Raw genomic sequence first — 14,081 nt, 5'->3', positions numbered from 1 at the left:
GCAGCTACAGGGCTGCCTTGGTCTACAGCGAGGTCTCCCTGTCCTGAGCTCTTGAGGGCCCTCGGCCATCTCCTGGGTGTCAGCCTCAATTGTCCATCCCCTGCACAAGTGCCAGGGGCATCCCCCTGAGTGCTCAAGTGTATACACACTGCCGTTCCAGGCAAGCTCCTTGAGGGCTGCTGGCGTGTCTTTCAGGTTGTCCACTACACACATGGTAGCCCTGGACACGTGTACATGTAGAATGTGACTACTTTCTCTCCTCCACCAGCAGACCTTCCCCTACTCCTTCCCCTACTCCACTGCTTCATTCATCCTTTCCACAACACTCATGGAGCCCCCAACATGTGTCAAGCACCATCCTGAGCTCTAGGGAGGCAGCAGTGAACAAGACAGATCAGCCCAGCCCCAGGGAGTTGAGGGAGAAAGATACTCACAGCTCCGTGGACCTGGACAGGATGGCAGACAGGGTGAGCAGGATGCAGCCATAGGGGCCCACTTCAAACTGGGAGAGGGAGAGAAAAATGAGCTCCATCCCATTTGCACCTCCCTCTTCCCAGCCCCACACCTCTGTGGGAGCCACACCCCAGGGAGCAGCCTGCCCTGAGCCAGCTGCCTCCAACCCAGCCGTGGGGTTGCTGGGTGGCCCGAAGGCTGACCTCCTAAAGGATGGGGCATTGGAACAGCCTGAATGACAACGACAGCAGAGCGAGGGTGATGCAGGGACCACCACAGAGAGGATCAGTGACCTCAGAGTCCTCGAAACTCACAAGACAGCAACAGTCATGGCCAGCTCCGTTATGATGCAAGTGTCTAATGGGCATTATCACCCCGAACACTCTAACAGGCCTAGGGGACAGTACTATGATTACTGCCCTCTAGCATATGTGGAACTGAGGCTCAGAAACTGAGTGACCAGCTGGAGGCTGCATAGCTTGTCAGCAGCACACTGGCACTCCACGGACCTCTAATTCCAGATCCCTGACTCAGAAGAACTGTGCTGTGCTGAGAGCAGCAGAGAGCAGGTTTGGAGCAGAGTCAGGATCCGGTGAGGTGGAGGAGGCAGCCGTGTAGATGCATGTCTTAAATGTTTATATATACATTTTAAAATGTCAACATTTTGATATTTTGTTCATTGTGGATTTTTCTGATTAACTTTGATTTTTAAAAAAGACAGGTTTTGCTAACTTCTGAGTTTTTTGGCACCCCCTTAGATTTTTGCATCCAAAGTGAGTCCTCCTCCAATTTTGGTTTGGAGCTGGGGTCCTGGGGCCTGTCTGCCTAATTTAAATCCTCGCTCTGCCACTTCTTGCTATGTGACCATGGAAACATTCCTGGCCTCCTCTATCCTCAGTCTTCTCATCTGTAAAAAGAGGGTAATAATCACAGCACCTACCCTCATCAAGTTGTGAAAATTACGTGAGTTAATCCTTATAAAGTACCTCAAACAGGGCCTGGCACCTGTGTTAGCTGTTAGAACAAAGCTGGCTGTGCCCTGCCCATCTGTCCAGTGAGCCCAGTGGGCCACAGCCTACTGGGATGGGCCATGTCACTTCTGCTCCCTGGAGAAACGCCATCCCCAACTGCAAGTCAGTGTGAAGGCCTCACCTATCCCACTTTGGAAACCATGAACTGTGACTGAAGACACTGCCTGTTATAATAGTCACTGTTCTTTATGTGTAATCACATTTTGGACATAAAATTAGAAAAAAAAAAATCCCAACTTGTCTCTCCTGGAACAGACAATGAAAATTATAAAACTTATCATGTTTACATTTTTGCCTTGGCTGCCAGGAAGCTCAGAGACAAATATGGTGCTCTACTATGGTAACTACTGCAGCTCAAGCTTCTGATAAAATTATCTTTTCCTCAAAATATACTCTTTGTTTCCATCCATGAATTCACTTGGTCAATCAGTCATTTAAAAAAAAATTATTGGTGAAATTTCTGTGACGAGAGGATGCTCCCAGCTAAGGCTGTTACTTGTGAACACGGTGGATATGGATCTCTCCTCCTGGGGAAGTAACTTAGGGAAGAAAAAAAACAATAAGCAACTTGAAAAGGCTGGAAGAAGGGGTTCTGCCATGACAGAAATGCAGGCTCCTTCAGAAACACATAGGAAGGGCCTTCAACACAGACTTCAAGTTTGGGGAGGGAGTATCAAGGAAGGGTTTTTGGAGAAAGCGATGTCCAAACAGAAACCTAAGGGACGGTAAGGAATCAGAAAAGTGAACGTTGCTCCAAAAGGTGAAGCACGTGCAAAGGTCCGCAGGCAAGATAGGGCAAGCTGACTACGCAGGGGCACAGCAGAGCCCCGAAGACATCATTTTCTTTTAAAAAGCAACTTCCAATCTTTTTTTGGAAATAGGAATGGAATGAATGAATCAACAATCATCTTCAATCAACCTCATCTTCACTCTGTGATCTCAGGGGAGCCACTTCATTTCTGCTGCCCTGTTTCCTCTTTGCAAAACAAGAATAATGAAGACCCACCTGGCCTATTTCCTTGGCTTCTGGGGCACATTCTATGAGACAATGTCTGTGGAAGTGCTCTGAAAATGGCAAAGAGTAACGCTGATGTCTCCCCCTGCACAGGGGGACACAGGCCCAGGAGGACTTGGGCCACCAGCCCCTTGTCCCAGCTCTGCATGCTGCTTAGGGAAGTCATGAAGCTCTTGGTCTCGGTGTCCCTTTCCATAGAAAGCCTACCTAATCTGCCACAAATTTCCATCTCCCCTTGGATGAATCACAAAGTATTCTTGGTCTCCGTTTCCCCTTCTGGAATTCTTGCCTACTTCTGCCATGGACATATATGCTGTCCTGGGGCAGCAGCAGTACTTTCTTGGTCTGTGGTCTGTTTCCCCTTCCACCGTGCCTGTAATGCCTACCTACCTGCAATGAAGCAACGGACACAGAAGCCCACTGTAAGCCCCAACTCTCTGTGTAAATTTGGGGAACTATTATTACATTTATGCCAGCGTTTCCCCCAGTCCTAGGAACACCCTCAAGGAGACCCCCTGAGCCCTGACATGCCTCTCTGCAGTGGGTGGGGAAGAACCCTGCTTGAGGCTTCTTGCCCTTGCTGGAATACAGCTAAATGGCAACAATATTCCATTTTGTTTTTTAAAACTTTTATTACAATTATCTCATCAAATGCAAGCTGCCAAGACATGGGAGGCCACAGGGCAACATGCCTGCATTGAAAGGCGAGGTCAGGCAAGGCAACTGGCCTGAAAACTGCCATCAGGGTCTAGAAAGTGGTGCCACTCGGGAAGAAGAGGCCATTCTTCCAGTGCTGCTCTGCACTCCATAGAGGCCTGAGTCTACTAAGGAACTCCAATGGGAGGCAGAGGTGGGGGCATCCTCCAGCTGGCCAGGAGCCTGCCAGACACCTTGTCCAGAGAGTGAGCAGTAATGAAAACACAGCAAGGAGGCAATTTATTTTGGGCAAAGATGGCTTGGTGTATATTTCCAGGCCTGGCACGAGGAACCCCTCTTAGGCCCAGGCCATGAAAAACGAATTTGGTGAGGGCAGTGCTGAGGCAGCTCAACTGCTTCCAGCAAAAACATGAATTAAACTGCAGGGGGAGAGCTGCCTTCCAGAGTGAGGAGGGCCGAATATGGACAGCCTGTACCAAGGACCAAAGTCAGGTGAGGAGGCAATTGCTTTGAGTCCAGAGGCATTGCTGAAAGGAGGCTCCCTCACCCTGGAACAAATCCCACTCTCTGAACCCCTTCCACAGTCCCTGTCTTGGTTAGGCTTCATCAAAGTCCTGGGGTACAGGCTGAGGGGGAGGCTCCGTCTCATGGACAAGGATGCAGAGGTCCTGGTGCTGAGGGGCCACCCCAGTCCATCAGTGGGCAGCTACAAGCCTCAGGATCTGTGGGCATTTGAGCAATCACCCTCAGGCTCCACCTTAGCCCCTGAAGCCTCACCAGTCACTTCCTTTTCCTGGCCCTGGTGGCTCTACGCTCTGCTTCAGCTGAGAGTGTGACTAGGCGATCCCATTCCTGGCCACCCTGGCCAGATCCCACACACGGACACGGATGCCATCAGGCTCTGCTCATCTCTCCTGTGACTGCTGCACTCTCACAACACTCTGGAACAATAGCAGGTCTCCTTTCTGCTCGTTCAGACTGCCTAGTACTGCATTTGGAAGACACCCTTCTCCACGTGTTTAAGCTTTTTCTTTGAGGACCACACTTAGATGATGAAGAGCTGGAAGCTACCCGGTAACTGCTCCATCTTCCATTTTCCAGATGGGGAAACTGAGAGCCAGTGACCTTCCCAAGGCCACATGTGACTATGGAATAAGCCAGAGGAGGCCCCCAGGCCCCTGCTCCAGGCCTCCTCTGCCCAGGCCAGGTGGTGAATGCACCGCATCAGCAGATGGCCTGAGTGACTCCAGTGAAAAACCAGAGTTGGGGACAGGTAGCAAAGGACAGACAGCCCAAGGCTCCCGATGCCTCAGCCAGCACTCCTCCTCCCATGCACCTGGACAGAGCAACCCACGTAGAAAGGCAGCCATCCTAATCCCTGCTTTTGGGACAGGCCCTGAGGCCTCTGCCCAGGCTGAGGGGTGAAAGCACTTCAGGTGGACTGACCCTCCGGCGACCTCACCTGCCTCCTCTTGTTCTTAGGGCAGGTCCCATTGCCTACCCAAGGGACATCTGGTGCTGCCAGGGCCTGGTCATTTCCCAGGGCTGTGCCCAGGCTTTCAGGGTCCTTGGGAAAGTTCTGCGGAATGCAGTCTGACAGCAAGAGCTTTAGTCCTGGTCCCATTTCCAGCAAGTTCTCCCACTCTCCAGCTTACCACCAAACCCTCTGGTGCCTTCTGTGGGGTCGAAAAGAATGGATCCCACATCCAGAAGGCCAAAGGGAAGGCAAGGGAAGGCTCAGGGACCAGCCAGCACACCAGGAGAGAAAGGTCTGTATTCTTCCTCTGCTTCGATCCTGACACTCAGATGTCAGAATTGTGAGGCCTCGTAGTGGGGGTCTCAGAGGTCGCAGGTCTGCTGGCCTTAGCTCAGGCCACACCCGCCTTCTGAAACGCTTCCCTCTCATTTATACATGTCTACAAGGAACCCATCTCAAGGCTGCCCTTAGAGCATCATTACAATGGCAATCCTAATGTCAACAACAGAAGCTAACAACTACTGAGAACAAGCACAGCCCAGCTGCCCTAGGCTCTCTGCATGATGCTCTGAGGCAGGCACTGTTCTTCTGACCCACATTTTACAAATGAGGAAAGTGAGGTACAGGAGGATTCAGTAAGCTGCCTGAGGTCAGGTAGCTACTGAAGGGTGAATCTAGATTCAAAGCCAGGCCAACCAGCTCCAGAGACCGCGTTCTTTACCCCCGGAGTGTGCGGCCCCTCCCCACAGAGCCTGTGATGCCACAGCTCTGCCGTGACTTCCCGGAGCCCTGAGATCTGCTGCTGTCTGGCCCTGGCCACATCCCGCCTAGCTCATGGCCAGGAGTGAATGTACAGCTCTTCTCGGGCAAGAGGCGGGTGCTCCAGAGCCCTCACCTAGAGCAGCCCTGCCACCCCAGGGACACTAATCAAGGTGTGTATCACACTGCTAAGCCCTCCAACCCACCCAGGAAGCCGCTTTCTGGTCACCTCACCAGCTGATCCCAGGACCCACTCCACTGACAAAGAGCTCCTGTATTCCAGCAGTGGCTGCTTCCACTCGGACAGAGAGAAAGCTGTGCTGACCTCCATCTAACAGCTGCTTCCTGTGTCCTGACCCCACCCATCCAGCTCTGCTGTCAGTAGCCCTGGCTGTGGCTGCTCCCTGTGCCCTGCCTCCAGGACCAGCCCTTGAGGATGCAATGGCAGGAGCTGGATCCCTCACCCCAAGTCCATTCTCCTCAGCCCCCAACCAGGGGCCAGCATCACTCCTTCCCAGCTTCCTCGCCATCCCGGGGTGGGATGACAGGGAGAAGAACTCCAGTTCACAGCACTGTTCCCACAGTGAAATCAGAAGGCTCAGTGCTGCACATCCCACAGGAGTAAGGCACGCTCCATACCTGACGAATGCTTTGTTGAAGAAAAGTCACCAGGTCCTCATAGCAGGCCAAACTGTGGAGCGTGAGCTGAGAAGACACAAACACGCAGGATGAGTGGCCCAAGCCCCGTGCAGTGCCCCATCCTGGATTAGCTTCTGTTCCTCGGCTTCCGTAGCTACAAAACCCCACTTGGGAATGTCCCTGCATCAGAGAGCAGCGTCCCCAAGTCGGGGCTGAGAGGCACGGCCATACGTCTGCGTGACTGAAAGGCTGCCTGGCACTGCTGGAGTCGCTGGGATTCAGGCAGCCCTGTGGCAGCCCTGGACTGAGACTCCAGAGTTCTAGCCTCCTGTGTGGCCCCAACAGGGGAGGGCTGCACCCCATGGGCGAGTCACTGACACCAGAGTCACTGACACTGGCTGGCGGGGAGGTCGATATCCAAATCACAATAGCCAGGCCAGGTGGAAGCGAACCGGCCGTCCTGAGTTCAGCGGGAAGCAGCCCTTAAGAGTCTCCTTCGCTTTTTCAGGCAGGCCAGGAAAAAACACTTCAAGAGAAAATATTCAACAATGCGAGACCCTCAGTTAGGGTCACAGGGCAACACGTGCCCAAACCGAGGTCAAATGAAACTAACTTGTTAACACAAAAATTCTCAGTGAAGAGGTTGGCAAGAGGTAGCTGAAAACCTTCACTGTTTTTATATTTTACAAAATACAAAAATGTACGTCTCCCATTACGTCCCTGATTGTGTATGACTTAGATCCGGCTTTATGGCTGGTGTTCCAAGCTATTAAAGTTCCTCCCCACGTTCTAACTTTCCCTCCCTCTCCTTACCACCCCTGCCCCACCCCCTCCCACAACAATCCTGGAGCAGATGCTAAAGAAAGAGGAAGAGGGACACAGGGAAGCCCTGGGCTTAACCAAAAGGCATTCCGTATAGACTTCACCATACAGACCTGCACACCCTCGAGGGGACAGGGAGCCAGTCAGCCTTTTGGCCGTAAAGCCAGCTCTAGCAGGAGCCCATCCCCAAAGCCACCCCACGTCTGTCCCCACCCTAATCCCAGGACGAGGATTCCTGGGACCTGGGCTGCGGGAAGGCCAGCCTGTCCCCAGCTGAGGAAGGATTTACTTATATGAAAGGAGACAGTCCCCAAACAAAGCCAAAGGTTGCGTGATAATTTTCCAGAAAGCCATACTGTTTCTAAGACTCCATCTGCTTTGTATTTCCCTGTTGGACTGAACTGCTGTGTTCTTGAAGCCCTAAAAAGGAAAGGAAGGTGCATGAGTCCTCCGAGTGGAGAGAAGGCGTGCCCTCCAGCCGGGGCGAAACCACATGTGTCATTAAAGAAAGACAAATAAGAAGGTGGCTCCAGAGAGAAAAAGGAGCCAAGAGTTTCTCGTTTTTCCCCGCTTTGAACTCACCCACTAGGCTAGGCCCAGAGAACTCCAATAGCAGGATTTAAAAGAAAAAAAAAAAAGAAATGGAAAAAAGACCGCAAAGGGAGAGCTTGGAATAACCAAACCCAAACCCAAGTCCTGGCAGTAGAAGCCCGACTCTCACCCACAACTGACAAATGTGTTTCCAGACTGCGGAATGCTGACTGGCCCTTCGTTTTCACTGATGGGGGAACACCACCTCCGTCCTCTCTGAGGCACCCCCTGGGTGTGCAGCCCAGGATGGCCGGGAATCAGAGCCGGATTTGGGGCCCCGTGCTCCTTTAGTGGCTGTGTAGCCTTGGACCAGCCACCCTCCCTCTCTGGGCTTCTGTTTTCTAATCTGTAAAACAGGGAGAAACTGAATTCCTGCCCCATCTGTTCTCAGGGCTGCCCTGCAGATCCTAAGGGCCGGGGTTAGTAAGTTAACTGGAAGGTGAGTACCAAAGACAAGTGACAGTAATGATAACAAAAATAAATAACGATATCTAACATGTGGTGCTTAGTATGTGCCAGACACTGTCCTAAACACTTCACAATTATTATTATTTATCAGCTATTCATATTGATAAAATGATTTAAACTGATAATCCTATTTATTATATATCATTTCTTTATACTGACTCATTCAGGTCTCACAGCCATCCAAGTAAGTAATCGTTATATCATCCCCATTTTCCAGATGAGTAAACAGAGCGGTTATATCAATTGCCCAACGTCACACAGCCAATAAGCAACAGCACTGGGAGTCTGATCTAAGAGTACTTTCTCTGAAGCGATATGCTACGGTGACCAATGTGCCCCCAGAGTATGGTCCTTGGCCCCAAAAGTGATCACCTTTACTACCGCTTAGCCTCACAGCTGGGACAGTGATGCTTCCACTCTGACGGGTCAGGCTGAAGAGCCAGCAAACCTTGCATGTGGGTTATATGCAGTAGAATGGGGCCAGCGGTGAAGAGATGATGCGGGTCAGGATAACTGGGTCCAGGGCCTGGGTTCCACCTCACCTCCCTGAGTCTTTATGGGATGGGGACCCAAGTGACAGAGCAAATGGCAGTGTGCTTTGGGGACTGCCCAGTGGGGTCAGGACTGGATCAACCTGAAAGGCTGTTTCCCGAGGCCTCCAGATCAGAGAACGATAGAGAGGAGCTGGCTGCAGGGGTCAGAGGCTTCCTCTGAGGGGTCACCCCAGAGCTCCTCAGGAGGAAACCAGGGCAGACAGACCACGCCCTCCACATGAGAACTGGAGCCCAGAGAGGACATCACAGGGCCGCATGGAAGGACAGGGCTCTCCCTGAGTCTGGGGCTGCCCAGCACATCAGGCTGGCTTGCAGGGCTCCTCCCAGCATGTGGCACAGGGTGGGGACCGGAAGGACCCAAGGACAGGAACACACACAGCCAGCTTGCCGGCAGCTGCCAGCAGACGATGAGCCATGGCAACACAGACCTCGGAACCACTTACAGTGCGACAACGGCTCTCTCTCGGCCCCCTGCCCGCCACACAATATCTGCGAGGGCCAGGGCGAGGCAGTGGGTCCGGTGGGCATCTGAAGGCTGCAGTCCCCTGCGGACAAGAAAAGGAAGGCATTTATGCCCATGTGGACACAAGGCTGAGATGGTGCAGCTCTGCTTAGTGTGGTCAGGTAGCCCCCTCTGCAGATGGCCTGTCCTTTCCCTTGCCTGCAGAGGGGCCACCTGCAGCCCAGGAGCCCCAAGGCAAAGCCCAGGAAAGAGGGGTCTCCACAGCTGAGGGCCAAAGGAGGTGCCTCCAAGTGGGAGGCCCCGGGTGGGGCTGGAGAAGGAGGAGGCAGAGGAAAGGGCCTATAGGAGCAAAGGGGGCTCTGCAGGCTTGGTGGGGCCCAGAAGTGTGTGAGAGAAAGGGCTATGAGTTCTGACAGGGACTGGGAGGCCCAGCCAGCAGTGCTCAGGAATGACTGCCATCTCAGGACTCTGCCCTGGCCCTGGCCATGCCCACCTCCAAGCGCCTGGAGTCAACAGCATGTACAGGCGGTGCTCTTCACTCCCAGGGCCAAGGGGACAGCAGCCTCACTTGCTGGACATTTAGACACAGAGTGACAGGATGGATTCAAGGATGAGCTCTGTGTTTTGAGTGGGTACATGGTGGTGCCATCAAGTGAAATAAGGACAATGTGGCTGGGAAGAGGTAGTTGGAGATAGATAGAAGATAATGAGTTGCGCTTCAGACTTATTGAGTTTGAGATGCACTCAGATCTTTAGATAAGGCTGTCAGACACATAGAAAGCCCAAGAGAGCGGCTGGGGCTGGGCACAGATTTCCCAGAGACAGAATGAAGAAAAGCAGAGACAGTGGCCGAGGGTGGAACCCTGTGGAACTCTAAGGAATCAGTGGAGGTAGAGGAGGAAGGGTCAGAGGGGCGGAATGAGGAGAGAGTGCCACGACACAGTCTTAGGAGCAAATGGACAGGAAGTCAGCTGTATCAAACATGGCAGACACCTCTCTACAATAAAAAAGGTAACTAAGAGGTCCCTGGTGCCTGAACTGAATGAGAGGGAAGGGAAACAGCCGAATATACATATTTCTTTCCATTTCACATTCCCAGGACTCCTTTGGGCTATACTTCTAGGCTTCTCTTGGATTCTGCAAATTTTAAAAAAACTCATATGGAAGCTAGCTGATCTCTCCCTAACAAACAAAAGGACTTGATGAAGACCCTGCTAAGGCTCAAAGGAATACAGAGGGGGTTCCTGCCTTCAGTCACCAAATAATTCCTGAGCTCCATGTGGAACTGTTGGGGAGGAAGAATACTAAAGTTTGTCCCTCTTTTCCAGGGCAGAGGAAAAGAAATCAGGAGACCAGGACCCAGCCCACCACAGTGGGCAGCATGTGGTCACTGCCCGGTGCCTGGGATATATAGCCAGTGACCTACACCCAGGCTGCTGTGGTCCAATTACTTTAAAAGGTGACAGACCACAGTGGCCCCTCAGTTTCCTCATCCATAAACTGGCAATGACCACTGCACCTCCCTCATGGCTTTACACGAGATGTTTGTAAGGTCCATGGACCAGTGGCTGGCATGTGGTGACTACTGAATCAATGGTGCCTATTACTATTGTCTTTTATGAAAACATCAAGTCCCCACGTGGGCCATGACAAGGAGAAAGTGAATTTCCAACATCTAATATGAAAGTGACACCAAGCCTCTGACACTGGAAATCCTTCAAATCCAATGAGACAAGCAACAAGTACTCAAGCACTTAAGAAAATAAAACAGCGACTGCCTGACACTTCTTTGGCCTCAGGAAGCCCATCATGTTCCTTGGAGGAAATAGTTACCAAGCATTCACTGAACCGGATGCCCCAGCTGCTGGGAGCACTGGCCCAGGTCACGGCTCACTATGAAAACAACCATGAGAAAACATTGCTCTAGGTTTCAGGAGAGCCCACACCAAGGACTAAGGGGACCCTGGAAAGCAGTGCTTATCAGAAAAAGAGGAAAGGACTGGACTCAGAACCCACAAACGTGACTCTATTACCCCCACAGCTCCTGCTTCATGCCCTGCTCTCATACAAATGATGGCCATGTACTGCCAACTGCACATCCTGAATACCTCGTGCCCACCCTCCCGCTGCTGTGTGGCCCAGGCCAGGGTGTTCTGCCCCTTAGCTCAGCTGTTACAGCCAGTGCCCCACCAGCATTTTTGTTCCACCTCGCCCCCCGTCCAGTCGCCATTGCACATACACATGGGGTGGGGGCGGGGGCGTGTCTTCCTACAACACAGGTGTGACCTGTGTTCCCCGACATGGATAGATGTTATACAAAATCATGCCTGGAGTGTACCTATGCTGGAAAAGCTCCCTATCTGGAAGTAAGGAGACCCCCTGGCAAACACTTCTACACTAACTTACTGAACCAAGTAATTCTTAGTTGGAAGCTTCTCAGTGTAGCAACAAATAAGACTTTAAAAGCTAACATTGGCCAGGTGCAGTGGTTCATGTCTGCAATCCCAGCACTCTGGGAAGCCCTGGGTGGGAGGATCGCTTGAGGCCAGTAGTTTGAGAACAGCCTGGGCAACATAGCGAGACTCTGTCTGAAAAAATTAAAAAATCAGCCAGGTGTGGTGGCATGTGCAGTCTCAGCTACTCAGGAGGCTGAGGCAGGAGGATCGCTTGAGCCTAGGAGTTGGAGGCTGCAGTGGGCCATGATCACATCACTGCCTTCCAGCCTAGGTGACAGAGTGACACCCTGTCTCTAAAAAAAAAAAAAAAAAAAATTAAAAATGCTTGAAAAGCCAACATATATAGAGTATTTATCATGTGCCAGACACTGTTATAAACTCTTTCCATGTTATTTTATCAAATTGTTAAAGCAATCCTATGAGGGAAGTACTATTATATCCTCTTTTTAAAATGGGAAAATTGAGGCATGGAGACACAGTGATTTACCCAGATCAGATAGTAAGTAAAAACTGGAAAAAAATAAACACTGAGGAAGGAAGGAGAGCTTGGGCAAGTAGAACCAACTGTCCTGGGCACCTGGTTTTAGGAACCAGCCTCCTTTGCCTTTGACCCTGTCTTTTCAGCACCATGTAACACAATCAAGAAATCTTGCTCTGGGGTGGGGCCTGTCCCCTGATCCTACAGGCTCTGCTTACAGCCCCTTTGAACCACCACGTCTCCAAGCATAAGTCCTCATTCTTTTCACGGGCTTCCAGTTAGTAACTCTGCAGTCTCTCTTTTCCCTGGGCCTTCTCCATCTTTCTCTTTTGAGACACAGTTTTCTAGAAAACTCAGTGGAGTTGGAAAAAGTACAGTGGTCAGACAGGTAAGAGGCTTGGGCTGGATTCCTGGGTCACAGGTTCTGGGGAAACCATTGCGCTCCCTGGCCTTTGTTTGCCTGCCCACCTACAAATGCAGGCAGGCACTGGGACAGATGCCCCCAAAGCATCATTCCAACACTGCCATTCTGTCTTTAACCCAGGAGTTCCCAACCCCCAGGCCACAGACTGGCACTGGTCTGTGGCCTGTTAGGAACCGGGCCGCACAGCAGGAGGTGAGCAGTGGGCGAGCCAGTGAAGCTGCGCTCCACCTGCTGTCAGGTCAGCAGTGGCATCGGACTCTATGGGAGCAGGAACCCTATTGTGAATTGTGCATGCGAGGGATCTAGGTTGCATGCTCCTTATGAGAATCTAATGATGAATGTAATGCACTTGAATCATATCGAAACCATCCCACCCCATCTCCAGTCCGTGGAAAAGTTGTCTTCCACAAAACCAGTCCCTGGTGCCAAAAAGGCTGGGGACCGTGGTTTTAACCCATCTCAGATTAGCCAGGGCTTTATGTGCCTGCGTAAGAACCTGCACCCACAGATGACAACAGGGGAAGGAGGTGCTGCGTCTGAATCGCCCAGGCCTTTATCAGAGAGCTCAGCGCACGCCTTCCCTGGCAGAACACGGGTGACAAGCAGGTCTGCACTTCCTGATCGGTCAGACTCCTTCCAGGAGGCTGGCACCTGGCCAGCCTCTTCAACCAAGAGAAGTTTCTTTAAGAGTCGAATTCCTTACAGGTGAAGTGCAGGAAAAAGACATTTATCTAGAGATAGGGGAAATAAATGATCTTGAGGGAATAATACATCCTGCTTTGACCTAAATTACCCAAGTGTTTCAGATGAAAGATATGTTTCTACCCTAACCGTCTCAAAATAGCCTCACCTGTCCATGTGACGTGCCCATGGAGCCATGTACAGAGTCTATAGTCAATCTGGGGGAGCTCCCTGTCTGCTCCCTCTCAGGGTCAAAAGCTGCAACAGAGGGTAGAAAGGCTGGCCTGGGGCTGCAGGACCATGGGCTCTGCTACCAATGTCCACAGAGGCCTTGGGCAAGCTCCCCTCCTTCTCTGGGCCTCCAATTCCCCAATTTCAGAGGCGAAGTGGAAGTGAGAGGAGGACTTGCTGGATTCCCCGACTCTCAGATCTGCACCCGCCTCTGAGGGGTGCTCCTGGCCTCCAGGCCTTCAGGGGCATCAAGAGCTCTTCATCTCTTTCTGTGAGTCGAGCCGGCACAGCATCTTCTCAAGTGGAAAAACACTGAGTCCTGCCGCCCAGCTCTGTCCTTCCCGAATGAGGAGAGGCCGGCTGCTGGCCTGATGGAATGAGTCTTAATGAAGCCAGACAGTCCTGCAGAAAAAACACCACTGCTGCCAAGATGCCTTTATTTCAGCGTGACTTCCCTGGAGAGTGCGATCCCATCCTCCATCTGCTTTCACAGAACCATTTCCCCATCAGTGGTGGTGGGCAGCATCTGAGGTGGGGGCCTCCAGGGCCAAGGCAGACCCCACACACAGGCAGGAAAGTGCAGGGGCTGCCTCTTGGCCCTCAGGGCCTGAGCTCCCCAGGGCCCCAGAGCAGATGGCAGCTGATGGCAGGTCATTGTGGTGTTCCTGAAGAGAACAGAGGGGCCTGCCTTTTTTTTTTTTAAGCTGGATCATGTCTGAAATCCTAGAATTTCAGGGTCAAAAGGGAGTGCTGAAGCCTCACACCCAACCATGCACACATGGCTTTTGGAGGAACATCAATAAGGCAATCAATCAGTGTGAAAACTACGTAAGTCAATGAAACCGAGGAGCTGAGGACTGAGAGAGGTTCCTGCCCATGTGA

At 51.9% G+C, this 14,081-nt stretch overlaps 1 protein-coding gene across 1 annotated transcript in view; it reads right to left on the bottom strand.

Annotated features, from left to right (window-relative positions):
- The window catches only part of MINDY4 (MINDY lysine 48 deubiquitinase 4), a 131,687-nt gene that overhangs the window by 33,292 nt on the left and 84,314 nt on the right, over positions 1 to 14,081 (bottom strand). The window contains 4 exon segments of the mRNA XM_009203158.2: positions 435 to 502; positions 6,032 to 6,097; positions 7,210 to 7,273; positions 8,910 to 9,011. Coding sequence (XP_009201422.2) covers positions 435 to 502; positions 6,032 to 6,097; positions 7,210 to 7,273; positions 8,910 to 9,011 — 300 coding nt within the window.

The sequence above is a fragment of the Papio anubis genome, chromosome 4 (genome assembly GCF_008728515.1).
Source record: "Papio anubis isolate 15944 chromosome 4, Panubis1.0, whole genome shotgun sequence".
Lineage (NCBI taxonomy): Eukaryota > Metazoa > Chordata > Mammalia > Primates > Cercopithecidae > Papio > Papio anubis.
Note: the sequence above shows the minus strand (reverse complement) of the source record. Positions and strands in the feature narration are given on the sequence as shown.